Here is a 23,266-nt window from a genome sequence, read left to right as displayed (position 1 = left end):
AAGTTATTAACAATTTTATTGCGGCTAGTATTACAATAGTATTATAAATAGATATGACATCACACACTGTCGGACACTATTTGGTGGTCACAGAGTGTGTTAAAACATAATTTTTGTGTTTTTTTTTTATATTTATGGGTCAAACCAATCCATGGCGCTACAATCTTTTTTAGGTTTGGGCCTCAGATTTTTAATCGAATAGGCAAGTAGGTGATCAGCCTTCTGTGCCTGACGCACGCCGTCGACTTTTTGGGTTTAAGGCAAGCCGATTTCCTCACGATGTTTTCCTTCACCGTTCGAGCTAATGTTAAATGCGCACATAGAAAGAAAATCCATTGGTGCACAGCCGGGGATCGAACCCACGACCTCAGGGATGAGAGTCGCACGCTGAAGCCACTAGGCCAACACTGCTCAAACTGTGCAATGGGTCAGCCAAAAGATACGTCCATTTACACTTTCAACTACACCTTACGTTCTATAACGTTTAACTTACAAACAAACGGTTAAAATATTTAGGTAAGTGAATCAAAAGTTTATCATTCATCTCTATTTGATTGACTTTCTACTATAATTACGGATCAAATCGATAGTCAGTGAGTTCAAACAGATTGAGTATTTAGCTTATCACTCGATCGAGTCAAGTAGAATTTGGAGGCCAATGTCACGGGACTGTAGCGATCCGCAACAAACGAACCTACTTCCCTCAAATCCTACGCCAATCAATAATGTAGATCATGAGATTGTTGAATAGCAAAGCGAATCAGTGGTCGTGTCGTGAGAACGGTAGGATACAGGTGGTGTTACCCCCCATCCATAACCGTTGGAGAGTGGCGCACTGAGCAGTCCCGGCATCGGACGTCGCAGGCGCATCACGCTTCCAAAGCTTCGGAGAGCTTACAATACGTGATAGTGCGTTTTGGTGATTGTTTATTAACTGCTTTAGTTGTTTTTTCGTGGTAGCAAGGTAATCGGGGCAGATAGTAGTAACGGTTGGCTCCGCGCTCAAGTGTGGCAGACTGCAAGCATGACGAGCGCCGGAGGCTGCGCTCTCGTGCTCATCTTTTTGGTATGTACCATTTTTTTTTATTTTGCTCCGACATGTGTGTTTTATTAATAACCTATTTTATTTTATTTTATCAATGTTTTTGAAATTGTGAAAAAATAAGTTGCACTAAGCATATTAGATTATCATTTAGCGTTTTTTTTTCGGTTTTACTATTAGTTATAGCATATTTTGAATTAAAATTTACGACTTAAGTATCTAGAAGCTGTAAAAATTACATTACTACTGCCTCAGTAGCTTAGTGATGCACATATATAACCTGAAGAATCTGAGTTCAATTCCCGTTAAAACATACGATACATAAAAATTGAAGATGACATAGACACATAAATCGTTAAATTTATAAGTCTTTGTCTACACACGTTACGGAGTTGGACGTTGTTGTACAAACCATTTTATCTTCTAAAAGAACTGAAAAAATAAATACTAATAATAAAAGCGATTAGAATTTCAAAAAAATAAATACTAATAATAAAACTGATAAGAACTAAAAAAATAAATACTAATAATAAACCGATAAGAACTAAAAACAATAATACTAATAATAAGGTGATAAAGCCTTAGATTACAGTTTTCATAAAACCTTACATCCACTATTTTCATTACCTACTTACGAGGAATACCATTAATCTTACGCAAATGGAACATAAATGAGATTCGTTTAAGTTTAACCGCTAAGGGAAAGCTTAAATTAGCATACTTTATAGTGCAAATATTTCGCAGTTAAGTGCAAAAAATTCCAAAATAAATAAAATCTTTTGAATACATCAAGTAAAAGTTAAACTCAAAATTTACTAATTTCCGTTCATAGCAACGGTACATTTTAACCACTCTGCGTATCGTGTTTACTTACGTTATATAATTAACAAACTTATGGAAAAACTGCCGTACTCAATTTCGAACCGAATGAAGGATTCCAGTTCTTTTTGTCAACTAGTGAACGACAAATTTATGGTCAATTTGGGCATTTCATTTGTTTTTATACGTTTATATTGAACAATAGTCATTGACACATATTAAGCTTTTAGTTCTTTAAATCAGTCAGAAAAAATTAGCCGAATTTCCATTCTTTCCTACTGAGTGTCCTTTAGAGGTACATAATTAAATAAATATCTAAGTACAGCGGAAGTTTTATCGTTATAATAGAAATTTTTCGACGTTTTTGATATGCTTTGATACTACGGTCAATCTTTTAGTTATCGTTAAATAATTGAACAACTGTAAAATGAGCATTGTGAACACGTGATTGAAAGCATTTAAGTTATTAGATTTCACGCTCCGTAAATTGCAACGAACGAAAAAGTCTATATAAGCTTACTTGGAAAATTTCAGTTATATTTCTATAAGAGTAATGAATATTGTGCTAATTTGTTTTTAATTTTACAAAACTCAGTGAATGTATAAAGTGCTGTAGTGCGTCGTAATGTTTGGGAAATGGGGCAATTTTTAAACTAAGTTTTGAACTAAGTTACTTATACACACATGTTTATTGCCCAAATAGTAGTAAAATATCACTGACCCACGACATTATTTTAGCACGTCTTATTTGATTGAGGTACGCCTTAATCCAGTTGAAAAGTAATTATTTGAAATAAAAGCTTTCCATTTATGTTTATTTGATAATAATACTACATTTTTAAATTAGAAATCCAGGCCTATTTGTCTCTTCAACATAACATTTGTCTTCCAACAATCATAATCACAGAGCGTAATACTACAAAAAAAGTTTTTTAAGAGATACTTTGACACACAAAACACATGCTTAAAACGAGTATGAGGAATATCCATAGCACTAAACCTGCATCATGAACACACCCTCACTTTCACACTATCACACACACCATAAATTAGTTATTACTTAGTAAAGTGGATTTAATAATTTCATAGATATTTATTTTTGGAAATGTTTGATACATTTTGTTTTATGTATATCTAATCTATAATATCTTAGGCTGTATCTATAGTACATTTTTTTTTGTTAAATATAATTTATGTCAATTGTAGGATCACAAAATAAATAGACAAAGTACATAATATAACAATATGGATCTATTTGTTGTGAAATATGATTTCTAACCATAATACAGTTATGAATAAATTTTTCTAATATATATATAAATAACAACAAGCTCTCGCTGAAGCATGACTCTATGAGGTTCCGGTTTGAAGTTTTCTCATCAAATGAATTATGGATTTTTTGCTTTAAATGACCGAGCGTCATTGAACCAGTCTTAATCGATTTATTCGTACTAAAGAGCATTCAGATATTAGAAAAAGCGATCACTTATAATTGGTGTGAAATTCAGAAACTTCGCCATGAAGATGCAAGAAGATTTAATATTATAGAATACTGCTGACAGACATAAGACATTTTCCTGTCTAATCGTAAATCTAACCCAATCCACTTGAACATTCCAAAACTACAAACACACGCACAGAAGATCTTTTTATGTGTAAGATAGGGAAAGTATAAAGAATAAGTGTAATTATTGTCATGTGGTATTTGTGTTTCTTTTGTTTTTATTGCAACCAAGTGTAAATAAATATCCAAATTAACGTCTTCTATATGTATTTCTTCGCACTGTTTCACGTCTGAATTTTACCCTAAACCAGTTCGGCCTTGTATCGAGTACAGTAACACATTATCAACTTCTTATCGTTACAGAAACAATGAAGCACATAAATTTTATAACTCATAAGAATAAATAATGTCCCTCATTATAGACTATAGTGTGTGGATTTTTTTAAGTTTAGCATATCATACAATATCATTCATTTTCGTTTACAAACTCAAAGAACAACTGAATTTCTTGGATCAGCCCTATGGCGTCTGTAGCTGTAATTTCTTTTTACAATAGTATAGCTCAATTGTTAGCCAACACGCTACTTTTAACACAGACGAATCTACTTTATCGTTTTAGTCTTTGTTTTACAGTACAGATAAGGTAGATGTTTAATCTGTAAAGGAGATAATATAAGTATAAAATGCATATAAAATATCAAACGTATAGAATTATAATGTACCCTAACAAATCCTAGATAGATGAAGCATGCAATGATGAAATGCATCACTGTTACGGCTATGATTGCGTTTTAATTATTTTTTTATAAGCAGATTTACATTATCTTAGATCACGAAGAGGAGATCGCTTGGTAACGTAAGGCTAGCTACACTTTATCTCTTAGATGAGTCAAGAACGTTAAAGGTATCGTACCTATCAGACTTAGGGTCTTTTTCACAATGTACGTATAAGTTCTACATGAGTTCCAAATGAGGTATTTGTGATTTATTGGTAGGATAAACAATATTGTTGCGTTTCATGATTATCAGATAGCGCTATTGGGCACATAAAGTCCATCATAAGTTATGAGTCCGATGAAACGCGAAGTTTCTTATTCGGAACTTTTATATTCCAAATAATGTATGTGTTGAATAGCTATTTGGTACTTTATCCATACATTGTGAAACAGGCCCTTAATATGTCAAAACGTATTTTACATTTGGCACTCGCCTTACCTACATGTTTGTGCGAACAAAGAAATTATTTTACTAGCAACCGTCTAATACATGGTTAAGACGTTAGTTTATAGAAAGCCCATTTGACAATTACAATCGTCGGTTCTATTTTTATAGCAATCTCATGGATATAGGAAAACCGCGATTTCATTAGACAAATTATTCGTGATCATATTTAATTTTTTAATTAAATTTCGCCACATCATATATAATGCTATGTCTACAGTAAATGTTACAAGCTATTTTTTTCTAAAATATATGACAGTTATGGTAAAAAAATTAAACAAATGCTTTATTTATCAGCCCACTAACGAATGTCTTTATGAATATAATATGCTCTGCATGAGTAGTGTTTATTCTTAGTATTGTCTTTGGTTAGTGTTTATTCTGTTATATTCGCGAAAACTGATGGATTGATATTGATGGAAAAATATTTTCATAAAAGTAGACTTAGATATTTCCATGTAAAACATACATACAAATCATTTCAACAGTAAAGAATGCAACGTCAATATAAACGAGAAGGAATAATGTAAAGCACAGCTTAATAATGGTATTATTGTGGAGGCGTGTGGAATGCACAAGCGCACGCGCCGTCAATACACTTGTGGTAATGACGCTGCGAAAAAACACAACTGTTCTTCAACTGCCCATCATATTTACATCGTCTTATTATTAACGGTACAACTAACACATTCTAAGGTAAATTCCATAGGATTGTAATATTCGTATTAGAATGGTTTTAATTGAAGTATTGTTCTACTATACTGTTTAAGAATGCACAAGGGAGCAAACATTATTCCCTTAAGTGCAAGGTGTTGTTTGGAGTTCGGGTAAATTAATTATTTTACTGATTTTTAGCAATTTTTAAAATAATAATAAATTGTTTATTGGCAAACGAAGTGCTGGTGGTAAGTGGTAGATCGATTAATTATAAAAATCCGGTTCGGGTAAATTAATTATTTTACTGATTTTTAGCAATTTTTAAAATAATAATAAATTGTTTATTGGCAAACGAAGTGGTGGTGGTAAGTGGTAGATCGATTAATTATAAAAATCCGCATAATCCGCTATAGAAGTAAATTAAAAGGTGGGCAACTGGCGGCTTTATCGCTTTCGAGCGATCTCTTCCAGGCAACCACTGTGAGAAGAGACAACAAATGTATTCAAATAGTTAAGGTAGGCAAGAAGTGCAAAAATACATATTACACATAGTTATTAAGACAAAACTAAATAGCAACAAAAAAAACTAAAGTAAAAAGAAGGATACATGAAAAATACAGATAACACAATAATTTAAGATCAACTCAGTAGTTAGTACAGAAGAAATTTAAAGAAAGGCAGAGAAGGAGCTAAGCGAATAGGGACGGGGACTGAATTCCAGAGAACTTAAAGGATACGCCAAGAAAGGAGGAGTTATAAAGATGGGATTTCAAGGATATAGTTTTGGATAAAGAGCGTAAGCTAAAGTTATGGGCTCCCAAAAATATTATATATAATAACAACATTAGCATAATAATAAGTTATTTATAATTTTGTCTAAATGCTCGCCAACTTGCCTTTAAAAATCTAATCACCCTCGCTTTGTAAGCATTACACGGCAAATAGTTTGATAGTCATGGCGTAAAATTTTTCGAATAAATTAAGCAACAAACATACAATGGCACTCTGTACTTGTTTTGTTTGCCATTAGTTTTACATATTGCCTTTATTTAATAAAAAAATATCTCATTCATATAAAATGTATTCACAGCTATTATTATTTATTTTATTATATTTATTTATTTTAGGAGTGAGAAATTATTAAATATATTTTGAGTAGTAGCTAAGATCCGAGCGCTTGAACGTGTCTCCCACTTGCACTCTTGCACTCTCATCCCTGTGGTCGTAGGATTGTACCACGGCTGTGCACTAATGGGGTCCATTTGGCTATTTGCGTAATTACGTACGTAGCAAGAAAACATTCGAGGAAAACGGCATTCCCAAAAAACTACGGCGTGTTTCAGGCACAGAACGATTCCTATTAGAAAATCAAATCACGAAACAGATATCTGAGACTAAGAAGGTTGTAACGCCATTTGTATTTTGTATTATTATTTTGCATTTTCATTAATATGTTTCATATACGATATGTTTATTTTGAGTACCTTTATATTTTTATACATTTTATTGTTATATGTTTCATAATTTAATCCATTTTGTTGTTGTTCTAACATTAGTATGCATACGACTACAAGATATACTACAACACAGACACTCGTCGAGCGAGTTTGCTTATCTTGCCGAACCTCCGCACAAATTATGTAAAGAAATGCAATTATTTAATGAATTGCCTTTAAAAATTCGTCACATTACTGTATTTACTAAAAAAAGACCAATACGCATTTTGAGCCGAGACGACTTAAATTAAGTAAATAATAATTAAGTTCCTTAAAGTAAGTGCCTGAATGAAAAATAAAACTTTATTCATATCCATTCAGTTTAAACACATTTATTGGATAAATTAACCTTAAACTATAGTAAACACTAATTTATACATACATTTTCACAGATTAAACAAGTTTACGATGATAATAAAGAATTAATTAAGTCTTAATCGAGGCAATTAAGTGACAACTGAGACTATGTCTGAGAAAATGTTAAGCCAACGTGAGAATAACTGTACAAAAACTCGGAAGTGATACTGCTGTCTTTAAGTTAATAATGCCTACTTTGTTGTAAGAAAACTCACGATATGTATGGCACATTAGAATTATTATTCAATTCGATTTCTTTGTACAATATTAATTATTTCGTATTAATGCAACAAACACTTGATGTCTTAATAAAATCTATTAACAAATCATAATCTCCAAAAAAGATAGATAATTTCTTATCAATTAGATCAGTACAATATTGACTTTATGTTTCATCATCGGAAGTCGAGGCAGAATACGAAAGTCCACCCGATTCACCGGCGTCCGTTGTTCCAAAACTAAGCGTTTTTTAAGGCGGTTTTTGCCGCGCACCACCGACATGTGGAACCAGCTGCCCACTGAAGTATTTCCGAACCAATTCGACTCAGGGTCCTTCAAGAAAAGAGCATACCAATTCATAAAAGGCCGGCTACGCACGAAAAAAACTTGATGCCTTTTCTTAAAAAAATGTTTTCGTATCTCGAAATTAAATTGAAATGATAAGTTAAAGAATAGTTTCGTCTAAAAATTTTTAAATTTTCCTTTAATATTGTTACACTGAATTCGATTTTGTATAACCTACCTAATTCCTAAACTTAATTCGTTGAATCTGCTTACCGTTTTCATAAACTCTAGAGCGATTACTATAGAACAATACCGCTGTCTCAGCGATTAGTTGATCTCGATTGGTAACAAATCGATTTTTGATGATTACACTGTAACTGTATCGCACCGTACCGCGAACGTTCTTAAAAGGAAGTAGACTGTATCTGTGGATAACTAAAATATTGACATTATATGGCTAATATTGCGTATAGATGGACGTAACATACGTTCATATCGCTGTTTTTAATAGGCAGTCAATCACTAATAATTATTATTGTCACCGGAAAATAGGGGTAAGAAAATAAATTCATAAAACAGTCTTTCGATCTTAGGGTGAGATTCTGAAAAGAACTTATGTCGAAGTCTGACTACAATTATGACAAAAATGTATTGGATTTTGACATTTCGACTCAGAATCTCAGCCTTTGAACCTACAAGAGCACAGGCGGGGAGATTTTTTAATTACGATAAGTTTTGCCAACTTATTACAAAATTATGTTCTGATCTAATCTTTCACAAAAAGTAGATTTTTTAAAGGTTTCTCGTGCCTTGTTGCCTATCGTCAAATAATAGCTGGGAATAAGAATATTCACTTTTTACTTCTTAGCTTCAGTTTAAAATTTCTGCGATTAAAATGTTTAATTATTCAATAAAGTTCTCACAAAAACATATTTAAGCGAGCCCGAATTAATAATTTTTCCTAAATTATATTCTATGCCCTGCAAAATTTCAACTCTAATCAATTTACTAGCCTTGATTGTTGACCTCTTCACGCTTTATAAGCAGAGTAACACAGTTTTAGGAATAACCGTTTGTTCGTCTGAAAATTTGCATAACACTTAATCACAACTTAACACGAATCAGAGCTGAATTAAAAAAAATCTAATTTAAAATAGAACTTAAAATGCATTTAGTAAAATTAAGACTGATTTTGAACGAAATATAATATGTGTATTTATCTAATTTAAGAATCATAATTCATTTCACATTCATTCATTCAATTTCAAATTCATTCAATTTTACACGGAAATACTTGACGTTTGTGTACATGTCACGGTACGTCATAGGGATGCGACGCCAACTTACCTAGAGAAGCGTTTTGGCGGGTTCTTAAATCAATTTTGAATTTTGAAATTTTAAAGCTTATTAAATTTTAACAGAATGAAATATAACAATTTTATAGATTGTATATTCAGTAATAAATAATCTGAAATGTTTAAAAATCTTGTCCATGGTTTTTACTATTCTGCCCATAAATAATAGCCATACTACAATATTTCATATGTACGTGATAGGTTAGTGCGTGTTTGTTTATGGCCCAATTTTTATTACTTAATCTATTGGATATTTAACAAGCGTGAATTTAATGGTGTTTATTAATTAAATCTTATACTACGTTAACGATAGATAAAATCTTAGTAATTCTAATAAATTAAAGACGTATTACGGTAAACAATGTATTTCTTCACTTCCTTTAATATTTCAATGGGCTTTGTTTCAGATTGGGAGTGCATCTGGTCAGGACTATGATGGTAAGGTTAAGCATTTACTCTATGTACTTACCGGCTTAAATAGCTTACGTACTAGATACGAATTTCGTCTAAACAATTATTGTTTCGGATGTGTGTTCATTTCATACTATGTATTGAAGAAAAGCCGGTGATCAACTTAATTCCTAATAATGCGAAGCTGTAGGCCGGGAAACGTTTTTAATTATAACGTCTAGACGAAAATTATATAAATAAATATTAATCGCAACATATGTTGCTAAGCGCAATACTTATAAGGTTTTTAGTGACAGAAATATTAGAATTATATAAAAATAGAAATAGAAAAATAATTAACACAGTATTAATGGTGTAGAATATCAAAATGTTCCAATGATGGTATGTCGCTAATAAACAGATAGGCTAAGTGAAAACATAATATTAAGGAAAAACGTTAGCTAGTAAAATATATATATACTTAGAATTGTTTAGAATTTATAATATTTCTTTGCAAATTTATAGTAGTATTAAACGCAGATACAATCAGAAAACGTGGTTGTCTACTTCCGAGAACCTGCGCGGGATTATTAACAATAATTTATCAATTATTTACAGTAACAGACATTCAGTGCACATTCGCAAGTACCGGCTCAGGGATCCGTGACTCGGTCACAGCCTTACTTCGGAAGCCCGAGGGCTTCCGCGGAGCACCCTTGTTCGCTGACGATAGAGCTACAGACCCCGTGGCTGACCCCATGTGCCAGATTCGTCCTGAACCGGAGGACCCCACAGGATTACTCTATAGATTACGGATAGCAGACTTTACAAAATGTGGAGTGCTAAAACGGAATGTAAGTATTTTACTTATAAACAATATATTTAAATCATTAATTTCTTATATCAATATAATAGACAAACAATATAATCATGATATTGTATCGCAATACAGCGAGGATATGCTGCCATCATTAAACGTACACTGTCATATTAAATTACCTTTTAATTAATTATTTAATTAATAAATTTAAATATATAATATTTTAAAAATAAATAATTAACTTTTTAATTTTGTTTTAATTTTCTGTTTATACATTTTGTATTATTATTATTAGTATGTAGGCTAAGTATATTGGTAATACTTTATAGTTGTGTGTTAAAAACTACATATACAAGATATAATTATTGAAGGGAACGAAATTGTTTCACATATAAAATATCTTTATCTAGAGAACAAAACTATGCAATAATGCATATCGAATATTACGTACGTATTATTCGCTCAACGCATTTCCTTTCATTTTTAACCACAGAATGTTCACTATCGATATTTTCAAAACTTTAAACATTCACTAACAATGTTAAGCAAAATATGCTGACACCAAAACTATTTTTCTAGAATTTTATATTAGTACCTAAAACACTAATGTGTCGTCAAATGGAAGAGACTAGCTGCCCACGACACAGGGAATCCTAGTACACTTTCTCTTTTAATTATATATCTTTTTTTATTAGGTATGTGTAATATAGTTTTCTTTTTCTTTCTTTCGTGGTTTGCCCCATGGCTATCAATAATACTTTTGAGGTGATAAAATTTTAAAAGGCAATGTGTTTTTTTTTGACAACTAAAAATAACTTAAGTGTCCTTATTATTATTACGACATTTGCATGCATTTTTTTATATAAAATCTGAAATTACTTTCTTTGCAAATATACATTATTTGCTTCATAGTAAATTTTTGTATGGAACTGTCGAAACCTTGGCATCTATCAGAAACACGGCGTTCGATTATACTTTACCAAATGTATGGAAAATCTGTATTCGAATTGGCAGTTTTATTTACTTTTAATGTAGGTAATAAAAAGGTTTGTTGGTTAGCTGTAATTGCGCATCAAAACAAGCTTCAACTTGCAAGTGAATATTTGAGGGAGACCGAAGAAGATTCCCTTTCAAATACATTGTACACGTTTCGCAGTGTGCACGCTGTAACGAGCCAAGTTTAGGCTACACCCTCCATTGTCAAATGTCTCGTCTCATGTTGTGTCATAATGAGGAATTCCGTTAAAATAACAGTATACAGTGGCCTACAGATGGTGTATTATTAACGCAATGTAGACCGGTAACAGAATCGAGGTGAAAACAGTGCAACTAAACACTGTAATATCGCATAATCGTTTAGTTCACCTCAGTTTTGCTGACATTAATATTGACAGTCACCGTTGTGTGAGTCAGCCAGTCCTGAAGGGCACAATTCTGCTCAATTCATGGATCACTATTATATGATTATTATGTAGATAAACACACTAGCAGCTTAATAAGCTTTAATTTGGAGAAATTATCCTTCCTATTTTCAAAGAGGGTGCACTAATTACACTTTCCAGAAGCCAGCCACTGCTCGGTTTGAGAGAAAGTTCTTTAGCGAATTTGTATTATATTGAGTGGTCTTCAGTTTTAAAGAAGTACCCTTAAAAGCTTCTCAATTCTTGGAACGTTATAGTGGCCAGTCAGGCCAGTCATTTTATATGTTTCAATGAGATTACTTTCTTCAATTTCTTTCAATGTGTAAAAGCTATGTTAACAATAGACAATACTATATTAAATCTTTTATGAAATAAGGAACCTATACCAACTATTTATCGAAACCGCACAGAACTCCGATTCACATATATGTAATCAAATAAGGCTCTGTGATGCTGCAAAGTATTTCAAAATAACTAAGAGTATTACGTGGCAAAACTTTTACGCTTTTAACTAGTGTTTGCTAAAGTTTTTAACAAAAAAGTCTTGAAACTAAAAAAAAAATTTAAATTGATTACCAATATGCATTTCAAAGAGAAGACAAGAAAGAGAAATGTCTTCCATGCCCAAGTGCTATATTTTAGGTTATGTATATTTTACACTATTTTACTATTTCAGGGTTTCGTCCACGTCCGTGTATGGTTCCCTCAATTCCCCGGCGTAGTGATGCAATCAGATCAAGAGCTGATCATCATGTGCAAGCCGCCAGAGCCAACCATCATAGAGAACAAGGCTGCAGGTTTTGCCGGTAGTTTGTAAGTACTGTACGATATGAATTGAATGCTCTATAGAATCACCACAATGAGTAAATTTCTTTGGTTCATCGCCTAATATTAACATGAAACAATAGAAAAATATAATAGATTCATACATAATACTCTTTGTATTACAAGAATGTATTGAATATTGAAAGTTTATTTTATATGTATATATACGGTAATACGGTCACCCACTAAAACTACACATAACTAGACCTGTGTAAGTCTAAACTGTTGATTAAGAAAAAAGTAAGAAATAATACTAATACATGTATTTTGTTTATTTTAGTCCGCACGGTGCCCGCGTATCAGGGGTGGTTGAAGAGACTCCTGGCCGGCTGGAGTATGAAGTAGCGTTGTACAAAGAGGCGCCACCTCTGTCCCGACACTCCAATCACTCGGTAGACATGCCCGTTGACCAGGTAAAATAATAAACCTCCATTAATATACGGATAAAATATTTATAAGAGGAAGGAAAGATATTTCTACTGTTACAAGACAAAATTTGTGAGCACTATATCAATCTATAATCTCGATTCATTAATTGCCTATTTACAGGCAGTACCGATTGGTACAAAGCTCCAACTGCGCGCGCGCATTAACCCAGATTCTGCGTGGAGGCACATAAAGCTATTGGAAGTAGCTGTGTCCCCAGACCCAGATCGACCTCACGCTGCCGGCGCTGTCTTGTTGGTTAAGGATGGGTAAGGAATTAAATTAACAAACAATTACATGAAAACATATACTTGTGAAACAGCGATCACAAATGTTCTATAAAGGTATACTGAGTCCAATTATAACTCTTAGGTTAACCTTTCAGGTCTAATATCTGTTAATACCAATTAATTAGCACACTAAGTGAGAGCAATTAGGTATATATTCAGTTAAAGTTTAATTACTATATATGTATAGTTAAGTGTAATATTATATAGAAACATTTATTTCTGGTATTTATACGATAATAGATAGTCGGTTAATTTTCATTAAAAGGGAAAACTCTCAAAAAATGTGGAACGCTTCACGATTTTGCGTGTCATCCTTGCGCAGGGGCCATGCTAATCTTCTCTGTATCGTTCCAATTTTAGTATATGTACTGCCGAAGCGAGTACACTAGTATTTGAAACTGTGTTGTATATATACTTAATACATACGAAAACTTCGTTAGCGCGTTTTAGAAATGTGAATTGCCCTGGTTTTAAATAAAGAGAAAATCATTTTTTATTTTACGTGGTATTTACACATACTTTAAATAAATAGAAAATTTAAGAATTGATGATTTTAATAAGTATTTACCTATTTTTTTTCGCATTTTACTTTGTGACTTGATACAGCGCCATCTACAAGAAGCCGATGGCACTTTTACAATATTGTAACGACTATTTTGCCTAAGCTTTCTTGCCAAGCATGTATGAAATAACGTGGAACCCAAAAAATCGATCGACGATATATATCTTTTTAAAGTTGATTGGTTATCACAATTAACAAATATTTTTTGTTTATCTATTTTAATAAAAAAAAATTGGTTTTTTATTGGTTCTGACTGCTACTCGCGCCATCTACTCGAGTAATATCAAAATAGTTTATACGTTGCTTCTATACTCAGTTAAAAATTGTGTAAATAGATTTATTTATGAAAAAGTTCCTACATCCTACAATATACTTTTTATTTTAAATGAAAAATCAAGAATCCAGGCTAAATGATATAAGATTTATCCTAAAAAATATTATTTTTATATTGAAAAATTAAATTAGATAGATCTATATTTCATTAAATTTTTAGTATGAAAGTTTTCCTATTGTATGTACATATCATGATCATGAGTGTGGTGCTGGAAAAATACCGATTCTTACTAGTGTTTAATTCCTTAGATGTCGCAACCGAGACTTCGCGTCAATCATCCCCCACCAGCCAGCGCGTTACCGGGAGCGGCATAACGAAGTCTTTTTGGATTTCGAAGCTTTTCTCCTAGCGTCAATGAAAGAACGGTCTACCCTATGGATACACTCCCAGATCAAGGCTTGCATGGAGCCCGCTGACTGTCAACCGGACTACTGTCTCGATTTGTATGAAACTTCAGGTAAGCCTTTTCACTATAAGCAAGATTTTTTCACACTTATGACTCAACTAAAAATATCATTCATTCATGTAGTTTTTATTTTAATTATTGATAAATTAATGATTAATTAACGGCCAGTTTTGAAATCAAGGGCGTAGATTGGGCCATTCGCTATAGCTTTTTTATCAATTTTATCAGCAAGTCACGGTGAAATAGGTGCATGTAATTAACAACACGCTAACATAGTATCAAAGTTAATCAAAATAATACACAGATAAATGTACACTGATATAAGTTCGACCAGTCCCAACAAGTAGATCTAGCCCGCTAGTATGACGCATGGCCAGCATGAGCAAACCGGCTCATGCACTTGCATTGACGTCATATTGCTAAAATTTAGAACTGGAGAAAAACATGCTGATTAGTAATTATATTTTTGTAGGTCATGGTCGTCGCAAAAGATCGCTAGCAGGTACGGTGGAACACAATATAACCAGCGCCTCTCTGGTGGCTGACAATGGAAGTACACCGTTCACTCGATTCAAAGAGAATCTTGAGTATTCAGTCATTATGCCGGGAGAGCTCTTCCATAGAACACCCATAGAGGCAACCTGTGCGACGTCTATGATGATATCTGTAGCACTAGGCACTCTGCTGTTTATGTCCGCATTGCTGGTAAGACCTTTTATATATTTTATAACTATCTGGAGTTGAAAATTACATAAAATATTTAATCTCTTATACATTCCTCTCATCTACGATATATTGTGTTCAGAAATGTGCGCCCTATGCTCCATATAAATACCGTATTCATTTTATAGACTTCACTATTTTGATGTATTTGTTAATTAAACTGTAACATATTAATAATACTCTATAAATTAAGAGTTATGGCTTACAGATGTGCTACCTCGCAACAAAATTAAATTCCACAATGATGAAAAACAGTAGCCTACCTACTAGAGGAAAAGGGTTCGAGCAGATATTACGAGAATTGGCTCACCATACAATTCCCGACACGGGATATACGGGACGGCCTACTGTACAATGATAGAACAAGGTCTATACCTCGTGATACGTGCAACAGAATGTAACTTTATAAGGATCAAATCCAAATACGTAGCTTAGAGAAACATTAAAAAAATATGTCCTATAAAATATTTCGCTAACCCTATCAAAAATAAAATTAACCTCAAAGTCCTTTTTAACTAAAGACATTGGGCAGATTAAATGATATTATGTTTACTCTATAATCAAAGACAATTAAAGCAATTTGTCTTTGATATAATGATGCTGATGCTTTAGTTAAATGGTGAACTTATTAGTTTTATGAATAAACCAGCTTATCTTCTAAAGTGAAATTAATAATGTTTTTTTTTTAATTTATACATAAAATTCATAAATTTATTATTTTATAGAAATTTTATTGGATTTAATACCATTGTGCGCGCGTTAAGATATTTTTTTTAATATTTGTAGTTTAATACTTTCTTAAATGCGTTAAATGAGCTATTATTATTTTCCAAAAATGAGTATAAATATAGCCCAACAGTATTATTCTTAAAATTTTACAACAAAAAAATATAACATATTACGATCTAGTACGACGAATCGCATTGCTGGAATCTCTCTGAGGCTTTACAATTAGAGAGTAAAGGAGTTTGTTATTTAAATTTATTAATATATACAGAACTGGTTTTAATTTTGTAGAAGAAATATAGTAGAATTCAAGTAATGTGCTTGGAATATTTTAATTAAGTTAATAAGTAATTTTATAAGATTGGTAGTATAAAAAGTTACTTTATTTTGGTTAAGTATTTATATAAATTTAAATAAGTTTATGTTATTCTTATGACTGAAAAATCAGAAATGACCATTTGGTTCAAAATTATTTTTTTCAGTCATGACAATGTTTTACGTTTTTGGAACGATTTATAAGTAGATTTAGCTGTAGGTAGGCAATGATGCCACATAGTTTATTATAAAATAATTGTATTTTTAGTTAAAATACTAATAAAACTCTAATAAATTATTATAAAAACATTAACACTTTTTTAATTCCGACATTTATTTATTCTTGTAATTTATAACTATGACCACCATGGAAGGAAAAACAATATAAAATCTGATGACTACTCTATGCAGTTAAATTGAAAACCCAAATTTCACGCAGGCACCCTTGATCTTGGAATTTTCTCGCTCTACAATGTCTCTAGAGGAACTGGGAGATAATAAAATAATAATAACAACTTCGTCAACTTTTAGGTCCAGTTAGGTAAGATTCAGAAACGATTCCGATTCGGGTCACTACTGAATTATCATACCAAAACCGGAGTCATAGTTCACGCTATATTAGTCTTATTTTTTGAATCTTACCCATGCTCATGCTTCATAACTCCCTTATATCAAGAACGTATTGTATGACCGTTATTATAGTACGTTACGATACGATACATTAGCTATAGTTCGCGATAATTTGATAAACCTCGTTTCTGAATCTCACTCTTAAGACTCTTTTGTTTACGAATTGACAGTGACATTAAAAATATCAGTTCTCATTTGACAGATAAACTGAATAGGGATAAAAATTAAAACCGTCATCTAAATGTCAATTGGCGGGTGATGTGAATTTGTGGTAGATAAAAGAGAATGTATTGTTTTTTTCTTGTTTTGATAATAAGAAAATTTAAATAAACTAATGAGAACACAACACTCATTATTATTAATGAGAATCCATCTGCGTTACTGCTTTCACACCTACTACAAAAAAACTTGAATACCAAAATCACAAAAGGAGGATTTTTATTGATTTAATCCTCGGACCCAGCCGAGAATAGTGTTTGAGAATAATAACAAAAATCTTAAAATGAGCAAGTGCAGTAAAAACGTGTCAGATTACGTTACAACGAAGCCGAAGCAACTCTGGTCTTTAGGATTAGTAGAATCGATGAAAGACCCCAAGTCAATTTATAAAGAAAATGAACGCATCGTTGTTATAAGAGACAAGTATCCCAAAGCTAAAATCCATTACCTGGTTCTACCCCGCGAAGATATTAGTAGTATTTACAAGCTAAGTAAAGAACACATTCCTCTTATTGAAGAATTTGGTCAAATTTTTAAAGAAATTCAAAAGGAGCATGCAGATTTTTTCCTCCATTGTGGATTTCATGCAGTTCCAAGTATGCAACGAATGCACATGCACATAATCAGCAATGATATGATCTCAACATGCTTGAAGACAAGAATACATTGGAATAGTTTCACCACTAAATTCTTTCTACCATACAAAGGTTAGTAATTATAAAATTTTATGAACAATTTCAAACATTAAATATCTATTCTATATTAAAACTAGGTTGTATTAAATAATATATTTTTCAGATGTTCTTAATAAATTAAAGGAGGATGGATTAATAGACAAGATGTCGCCAGAAACTCATAAGAGTTTTATGTCAATACCGTTGAAATGCAATCAGTGTGATTTTGAACCAAAAACAATGCCACAACTCAGGCAACATTTATTAACGCATGTTCAATAATGAGTGTGCAACTACTTCAAGAAAAAAAAGTTTTTGTATAAACATTTAAAAACTAGTTATTACTGTTAGATCTTGTGATTGTTAGCCATTATTGTAATAAAATTAAGTAATTTCTCATATTATATTATCTCTAATAAATACTTTCATTTCAAGGGAGTGCAATAAAGATTCTGGAAAGGTACCAACAATCAATTAATGATGCTATTGAAAAAAACTTATAGAATAAGTATTACAATGCAAAATCATACCTTAGAAGTATTGTGAGGTATTTCTAATAAAATTGCATGACACACAGCTAATGAAATTGATGTGGCCTATGTTTAAACGTAAATTGACCTAATTGTAACACCTTTTCTATCCATTAACAGGATTATAAATGTTTAACATCTATGAGTATTTTTATGCAGTAATAAAGGTGAAATAAAATAGTTGTTGCTGTTGTACTATATTTACTATTATTACAGTATTAAATTTCCACTACTTATAGTATTAAAAAATTGCACTAATTTCTTAGATCAATGTTTAAAAAAGTAAAATATGATTTTTCTTTACGGTAAGTACACATTACATATACATACTAGCATTTTTTTTTAGTTTAAAATGATTTTATACATATCTAAAATTACATAAATTCAGACAATATTTTAATATGCTAATCTAAGCATAACAATTATCATTTTAATTATTAGGACTTGCACACTGCTTTCTTTTTTATTGTCCCATTTTAAAAACAGTAATCCTTAAATATTATAATGATCCATTAATATAATATACTTTATACATTTACATCATTTTAAATTCATCATATTATGACACATTTAAAATACATTCAAAGAATTTTATTTAATGCATTATGTAGGTACTGTAAAAAAGGGAAAAAAAATAATTTGTTTAAAAATTTAGAAATATACTATTCATAAACAAACTCATCAATAATTCCTTACAAAATGGCATTTCAATTCACATTTTGGTAGTGCAATAGAGTAAGTATGTGTCAACTGAATTAATGCATGTTTTACTTTTAATAGTGCAATTGCAATTAATTATACTATAAGTATATCAGATTGTTCAGCTATATATATACTATAAAGGGTTAGTCCGACATGCAAGCTTACATGATTTTGGACTATCTGACTCTACCTGTGAACCTGATGTATTGCTGCCAGTTTCAGCATCCTCAGGTGTATACATAGCCAAATTGCGTCTCTTGAAAATCTTTTTATTTGTCTGTGGTGGAGTTTCACATTCTAAAGTTACGTTTTCAGTCTCAGATAGAAAACTATTTCTACTATAGTTCAAAGCAGAAACTGTTTCTGATAAATCATCACTTTGAAATGGTGTAACTGGTGCTGGTAATGTCATGGGTGAACATTTAATTGGGGTTTTTTGTATTTCTTCATCACCTTCAATACTTTCTGAATGTTCAATAATAACAGGTTGCTTCATTGTCCTGCCTGATCTTGCTAAAACTACTTGAAGAGGATCATCAATACAGAGCTTATCACATAGTGTGGCGGTTTGTGGGTTAAGAATTGCTTCATATGGTGCACGCTTGGGTGAGTTAGGCCTGTATGTAGGGGCTGTTCGAACAAATGAATCATTTGAAATTGTTAAACAACCCATAAGTTTCAGGACTATATCCTTTTCTTCTTGTGTTGGTGTAAAATCATACCTATAAGCAGAAAAATAAAATTCATTGTTTGGATAATAATGTAAAATCTATAACTTTTATGTGTAAAAATAGGAAGCACTTAACCAATTACACTATAGTCATCTACCAATTTTCTATGCTTTTTAGAAAAAAAAATCTTTCCAAGGAATCAAACCCAGGTCAAACAGTTTATGTAGCAAACCTATTAGTACATATTGTTAATTTAAAAAAACGTGTGTGTCGTTATGTACACACGTTATAAGTTAAACTTCTACAAGATAAAAAACTTTTAAAAAAAATTATCTTTCGCCTTATTCTACATTTGTAGACAAAACTACACTAACAATAAAGAATGTATTTAATACATTGAAGTTTTACTATAACACATTATCTAGTTAAATAAAGTTTATTTAAATATCACAAAAAAATTGTGCCGGTTTTTTTTGAAGATAAAAATTTACTCTCATTTTTCCCTTGCGCCAAAAAAGTATAACATCAGAAAAAAAGTATAACATCAGAAAAAAACATTAAACTAATAAACAGTTATGCCATAAATACTATTTAATATAAATCTATATATTATTAGACATTTTCTGTGTTGTATTCTATACAGTAAACATGTTGCTTATCAACAATTTGTTCATTGTTTCTATTTTAGTGATATTTACCATATATAAATCTATTGTTAGTGATTTAACTCACTACTAAAATATGGTTTCAACTAATAAATATACCCTTGCTATTATTACCTTTCATTGCAACCAGGCCCAGGTAGATGACAATCTATATTTTTTACGGACAGTAGATGATTAGTATTTTTTAAAATAGCTAACCACTCTAGATCATGTTTCAACTGTTTGTCACCAGCAAACTCGGCTGGCAATTCCAAAATTTGCAAATGTCTCCTTTTTGGCAAACATTTGTCAAGCGCCAAGAATTTAGTTTCACTGCTGTCATCATGCTTTACTAAGGCAGCAAATTGACAGTGCAGATGTGCTGCAAACCAGTAATCTGGTTTCACCTCATTAAGTAACTGTTCTGCTGGAGGGCTGCCTAGTTTATTAGATTCTAAATCCTCTCTGAAATTTGTTTATGTTTGGAAATTATGAGCTTATTAGTCATTATTAAAAATACATATTTCTTAAGGAAACAAATGGAATGCTACCTACCTAAAAAATGGTTTTCTTCTCAACAAGTTATTCTTATCCCCATAATTAGTAATTCCTCTTGGCCAGTCATGTGACAACATAATATGAACTTTTTCTTTCATCTGACTTAGTCTAAATACATCCAAAGATCTTATATGGTAAACTGAGCGTAATGAGTTAGGTGTATATGGAGGGCTTTCCCAGAGTCCTTGCAAATAATCATGATTCTTGAATATACCTGATAAACCTGCAATTTTTTTTAAATAATGAATGACTACTACTAATGAATACACCAGAAATTGATTGAGGTAAATACTGTTTAATATAAAGGCTACATGTGAAACTTTATAATTATCTACACCAATTGCCACAATTATTTTACCTCCAAGTCTTAAGTTGCCAAATTTAACAACTCCGGCTCTTCCTAAATAGTAAATATTGGGAGCAACCCAACCTCCAAATGGCAGTTCCTGTAAATAATTCGATGCCTCATGGTTTCCACCTATGAAAATTGTTAATATAGGAGCAACCTTTTCTCCGCTGTAATATCTGAAATAAACAATTACTTGGTGAAATGTTAAGAAGAAACTACTATTTTTAACCTATACTCTTTTGTACATACTTGTAAAAAGTACAAATATTGTGGTATTTTTCAGGCACAGCCATTGCTCGTAAATCATCATTATTGCGTACTGATTGAAAATCGCCACAACAAATTAATAAATCTACTTTTATTCCTTCTCTTTCTTGTAATGTCTCAACACATTCGTATATTTTTTCCAACTCTCCGTGAGCACAGCCCTCGACCGCGATTTTCATTGTATATTATATGTATAGTATAATCTTCTATATTAACACCACTAAACCATAAAAAAGTGAAAACAATTAGGCAGCATTTATCTATTTTTTATTGTTGTAAACAAATGTACACTTCACAGATGTAGTTGAACACATCATATCCACAGGAACACACAGCAGGTCACAGAACACATTAACAATTTAACAAACTCAGTCTTATGAATTTAACAGATTTCATTTCTATCTTGCTCTTTATGATTATAAGTTTATGACCATACTTCGTTGTTTTAACAGTGTTGTCAACTAGCCTTATATAAAATTTGCAAGACTGCTGTAAGACCTTTCCTTGCTTCCTTCATAGTGGGTGAAGAGTATAAATAAAAGGAAGGTAGAGTTATTTATTTTTTCTATATTATTTTGTACCAAAATTATAATAAGTCTAGTCGTTCCCAAAACCAGAATGCTACGAATTTTTTTTTTTTTGGTGGTGAAGTTTTTTCTTGGTCGTAGAAACCTTATACCTTCAAGTTGATTGTGTCAGTTGTGTTGTTGTACATCTGTTAATGACAGTTAAATAATTAATTACGTTCTTTAGTAAAATTATAATGACGAAAATTTTGGCCAAATCGTAAACGTCAAATGATATCAAATTTGGTCATGTTACACCGAATACAAATAAATTAAAGCAAGAGATGATTTACCCATGATTTTCTGAACAAAACAAACAAACCTTCAAAATAAGGAAATAGTACAAATTATTTTTTGCTGAAATATTCTGACACCAATGTAAGGTAGTTTTTATGATGCATGGTAAATTATTCAAAAAAAAAAATCTACCCACCTACAATTTACAATCTACATAATATCTCAAATGTTTAATTTCCTACAGCTTCTTTCTTATGAGTTGTAATCATTTTTTCCATTATTTCATAATCACAAACTTAACACTCATAGTTATAATATGATATATAATTTATCTATTAAAAAAATTGTTACAGAAAGTAGCTTAAATTGATAAATCTTGATTGATTTAATCTGCCAATGATACAAATTCAAATTGATTTAGTTTCGGTAATGACAATCCTCAACGGCTATTTTATAATGTTCTATCTCACGCTAAAGTTCTATGATCGCATCTATACGTGCGATAGTCTGTGGTCATGGTTTATACTCTAGGACTGCTCCGGCGGGAAAAACTGTAAAGTGTGAACCGATAGCCCAGGGACAAATGGAAAAATCAAGAATGTCTCGAATAACAAAAATAGGCGAGTTTAATATATTTTGACAAAACTTCAATTTGATTCTAAATTTATGTTAGCCCCATAATACATTGCAAATAAATGTCTACGGACTCACTTAAACCAATTATTTATATCAACGTTTTGAGTCTCTTGCTAACTGTGACTTATAGAAAACGTCGAGTTATGTAAATAATTTAATAATTTTGACTTGATATCCGTCAAACAAGTATATGTGAATAGTAGTCGATAGTTACTATAGACTGATATGACGAATTAAATTATAACGTACTAAGTATGACAAAGGCAGTTATGGTACTTGCTTCTACCTTGACAGATCAATTAGCGTTTTCTTGCGTGAATTGGGCACAAAATTAGATCGTTCTAATTGACCAAATGGAAGTTTTAATAAAAAGCTGGTAATTTGTGAGTC

At 31.6% G+C, this 23,266-nt stretch overlaps 3 protein-coding genes and 1 non-coding gene across 6 annotated transcripts; 2 read left to right on the top strand and 2 right to left on the bottom strand.

The window, feature by feature from the left end:
* The first annotated feature begins 466 nt into the window (after nt 1–466).
* On the top strand, nt 467–15,806 carry LOC123715176. 3 transcript variants are annotated; one of them, XM_045670072.1, is made up of 10 exons: nt 467–516; nt 961–1,066; nt 9,363–9,393; nt 9,964–10,199; nt 12,263–12,399; nt 12,692–12,824; nt 12,961–13,106; nt 14,272–14,480; nt 14,902–15,134; nt 15,361–15,806. In XM_045670072.1, the coding sequence occupies exons 2-10, from the start codon at nt 1,025–1,027 to the stop codon at nt 15,508–15,510; spliced, it is 1,317 nt and encodes a 438-aa protein (XP_045526028.1). In that variant the 5' UTR covers nt 467–516; nt 961–1,024; the 3' UTR covers nt 15,511–15,806. The 3 variants fall into 3 exon arrangements, with proteins under 3 accessions (XP_045526028.1, XP_045526030.1, XP_045526029.1); XM_045670074.1 differs by lacking the exons at nt 467–516; nt 961–1,066 and adding an exon at nt 9,095–9,156; XM_045670073.1 differs by lacking the exons at nt 467–516; nt 961–1,066 and adding an exon at nt 9,145–9,230.
* On the bottom strand, nt 13,405–13,511 carry LOC123715859. Its single transcript, XR_006754494.1, has one exon. It is a non-coding gene; the product is annotated as a U6 spliceosomal RNA (small nuclear RNA).
* A 1,228-nt stretch (nt 15,807–17,034) lies between the features above and the next one.
* LOC123715748 (aprataxin) lies at nt 17,035–18,428 on the top strand. Its single transcript, XM_045671001.1, has 2 exons — nt 17,035–17,749; nt 17,841–18,428. The coding sequence occupies exons 1-2, from the start codon at nt 17,326–17,328 to the stop codon at nt 17,996–17,998; spliced, it is 582 nt and encodes a 193-aa protein (XP_045526957.1). The 5' UTR covers nt 17,035–17,325; the 3' UTR covers nt 17,999–18,428.
* A 394-nt stretch (nt 18,429–18,822) lies between these two features.
* Nucleotides 18,823–21,808, bottom strand: LOC123715647 (lariat debranching enzyme). The gene is made up of 5 exons (XM_045670847.1): nt 21,420–21,808; nt 21,180–21,346; nt 20,819–21,044; nt 20,399–20,728; nt 18,823–19,670 (listed from the first exon to the last, which is right to left on the bottom strand). Exons 1-5 carry the CDS (start codon nt 21,614–21,616, stop codon nt 19,082–19,084), a joined length of 1,509 nt encoding a protein of 502 aa, XP_045526803.1. The 5' UTR covers nt 21,617–21,808; the 3' UTR covers nt 18,823–19,081.
* Between the last annotated feature and the right edge of the window lie 1,458 nt (nt 21,809–23,266).

This window comes from Pieris brassicae, chromosome 10 (assembly GCF_905147105.1).
Source record: "Pieris brassicae chromosome 10, ilPieBrab1.1, whole genome shotgun sequence".
NCBI classification, from domain to species: domain Eukaryota; kingdom Metazoa; phylum Arthropoda; class Insecta; order Lepidoptera; family Pieridae; genus Pieris; species Pieris brassicae.
This window is presented reverse-complemented; position numbering and strand designations above follow the sequence as displayed.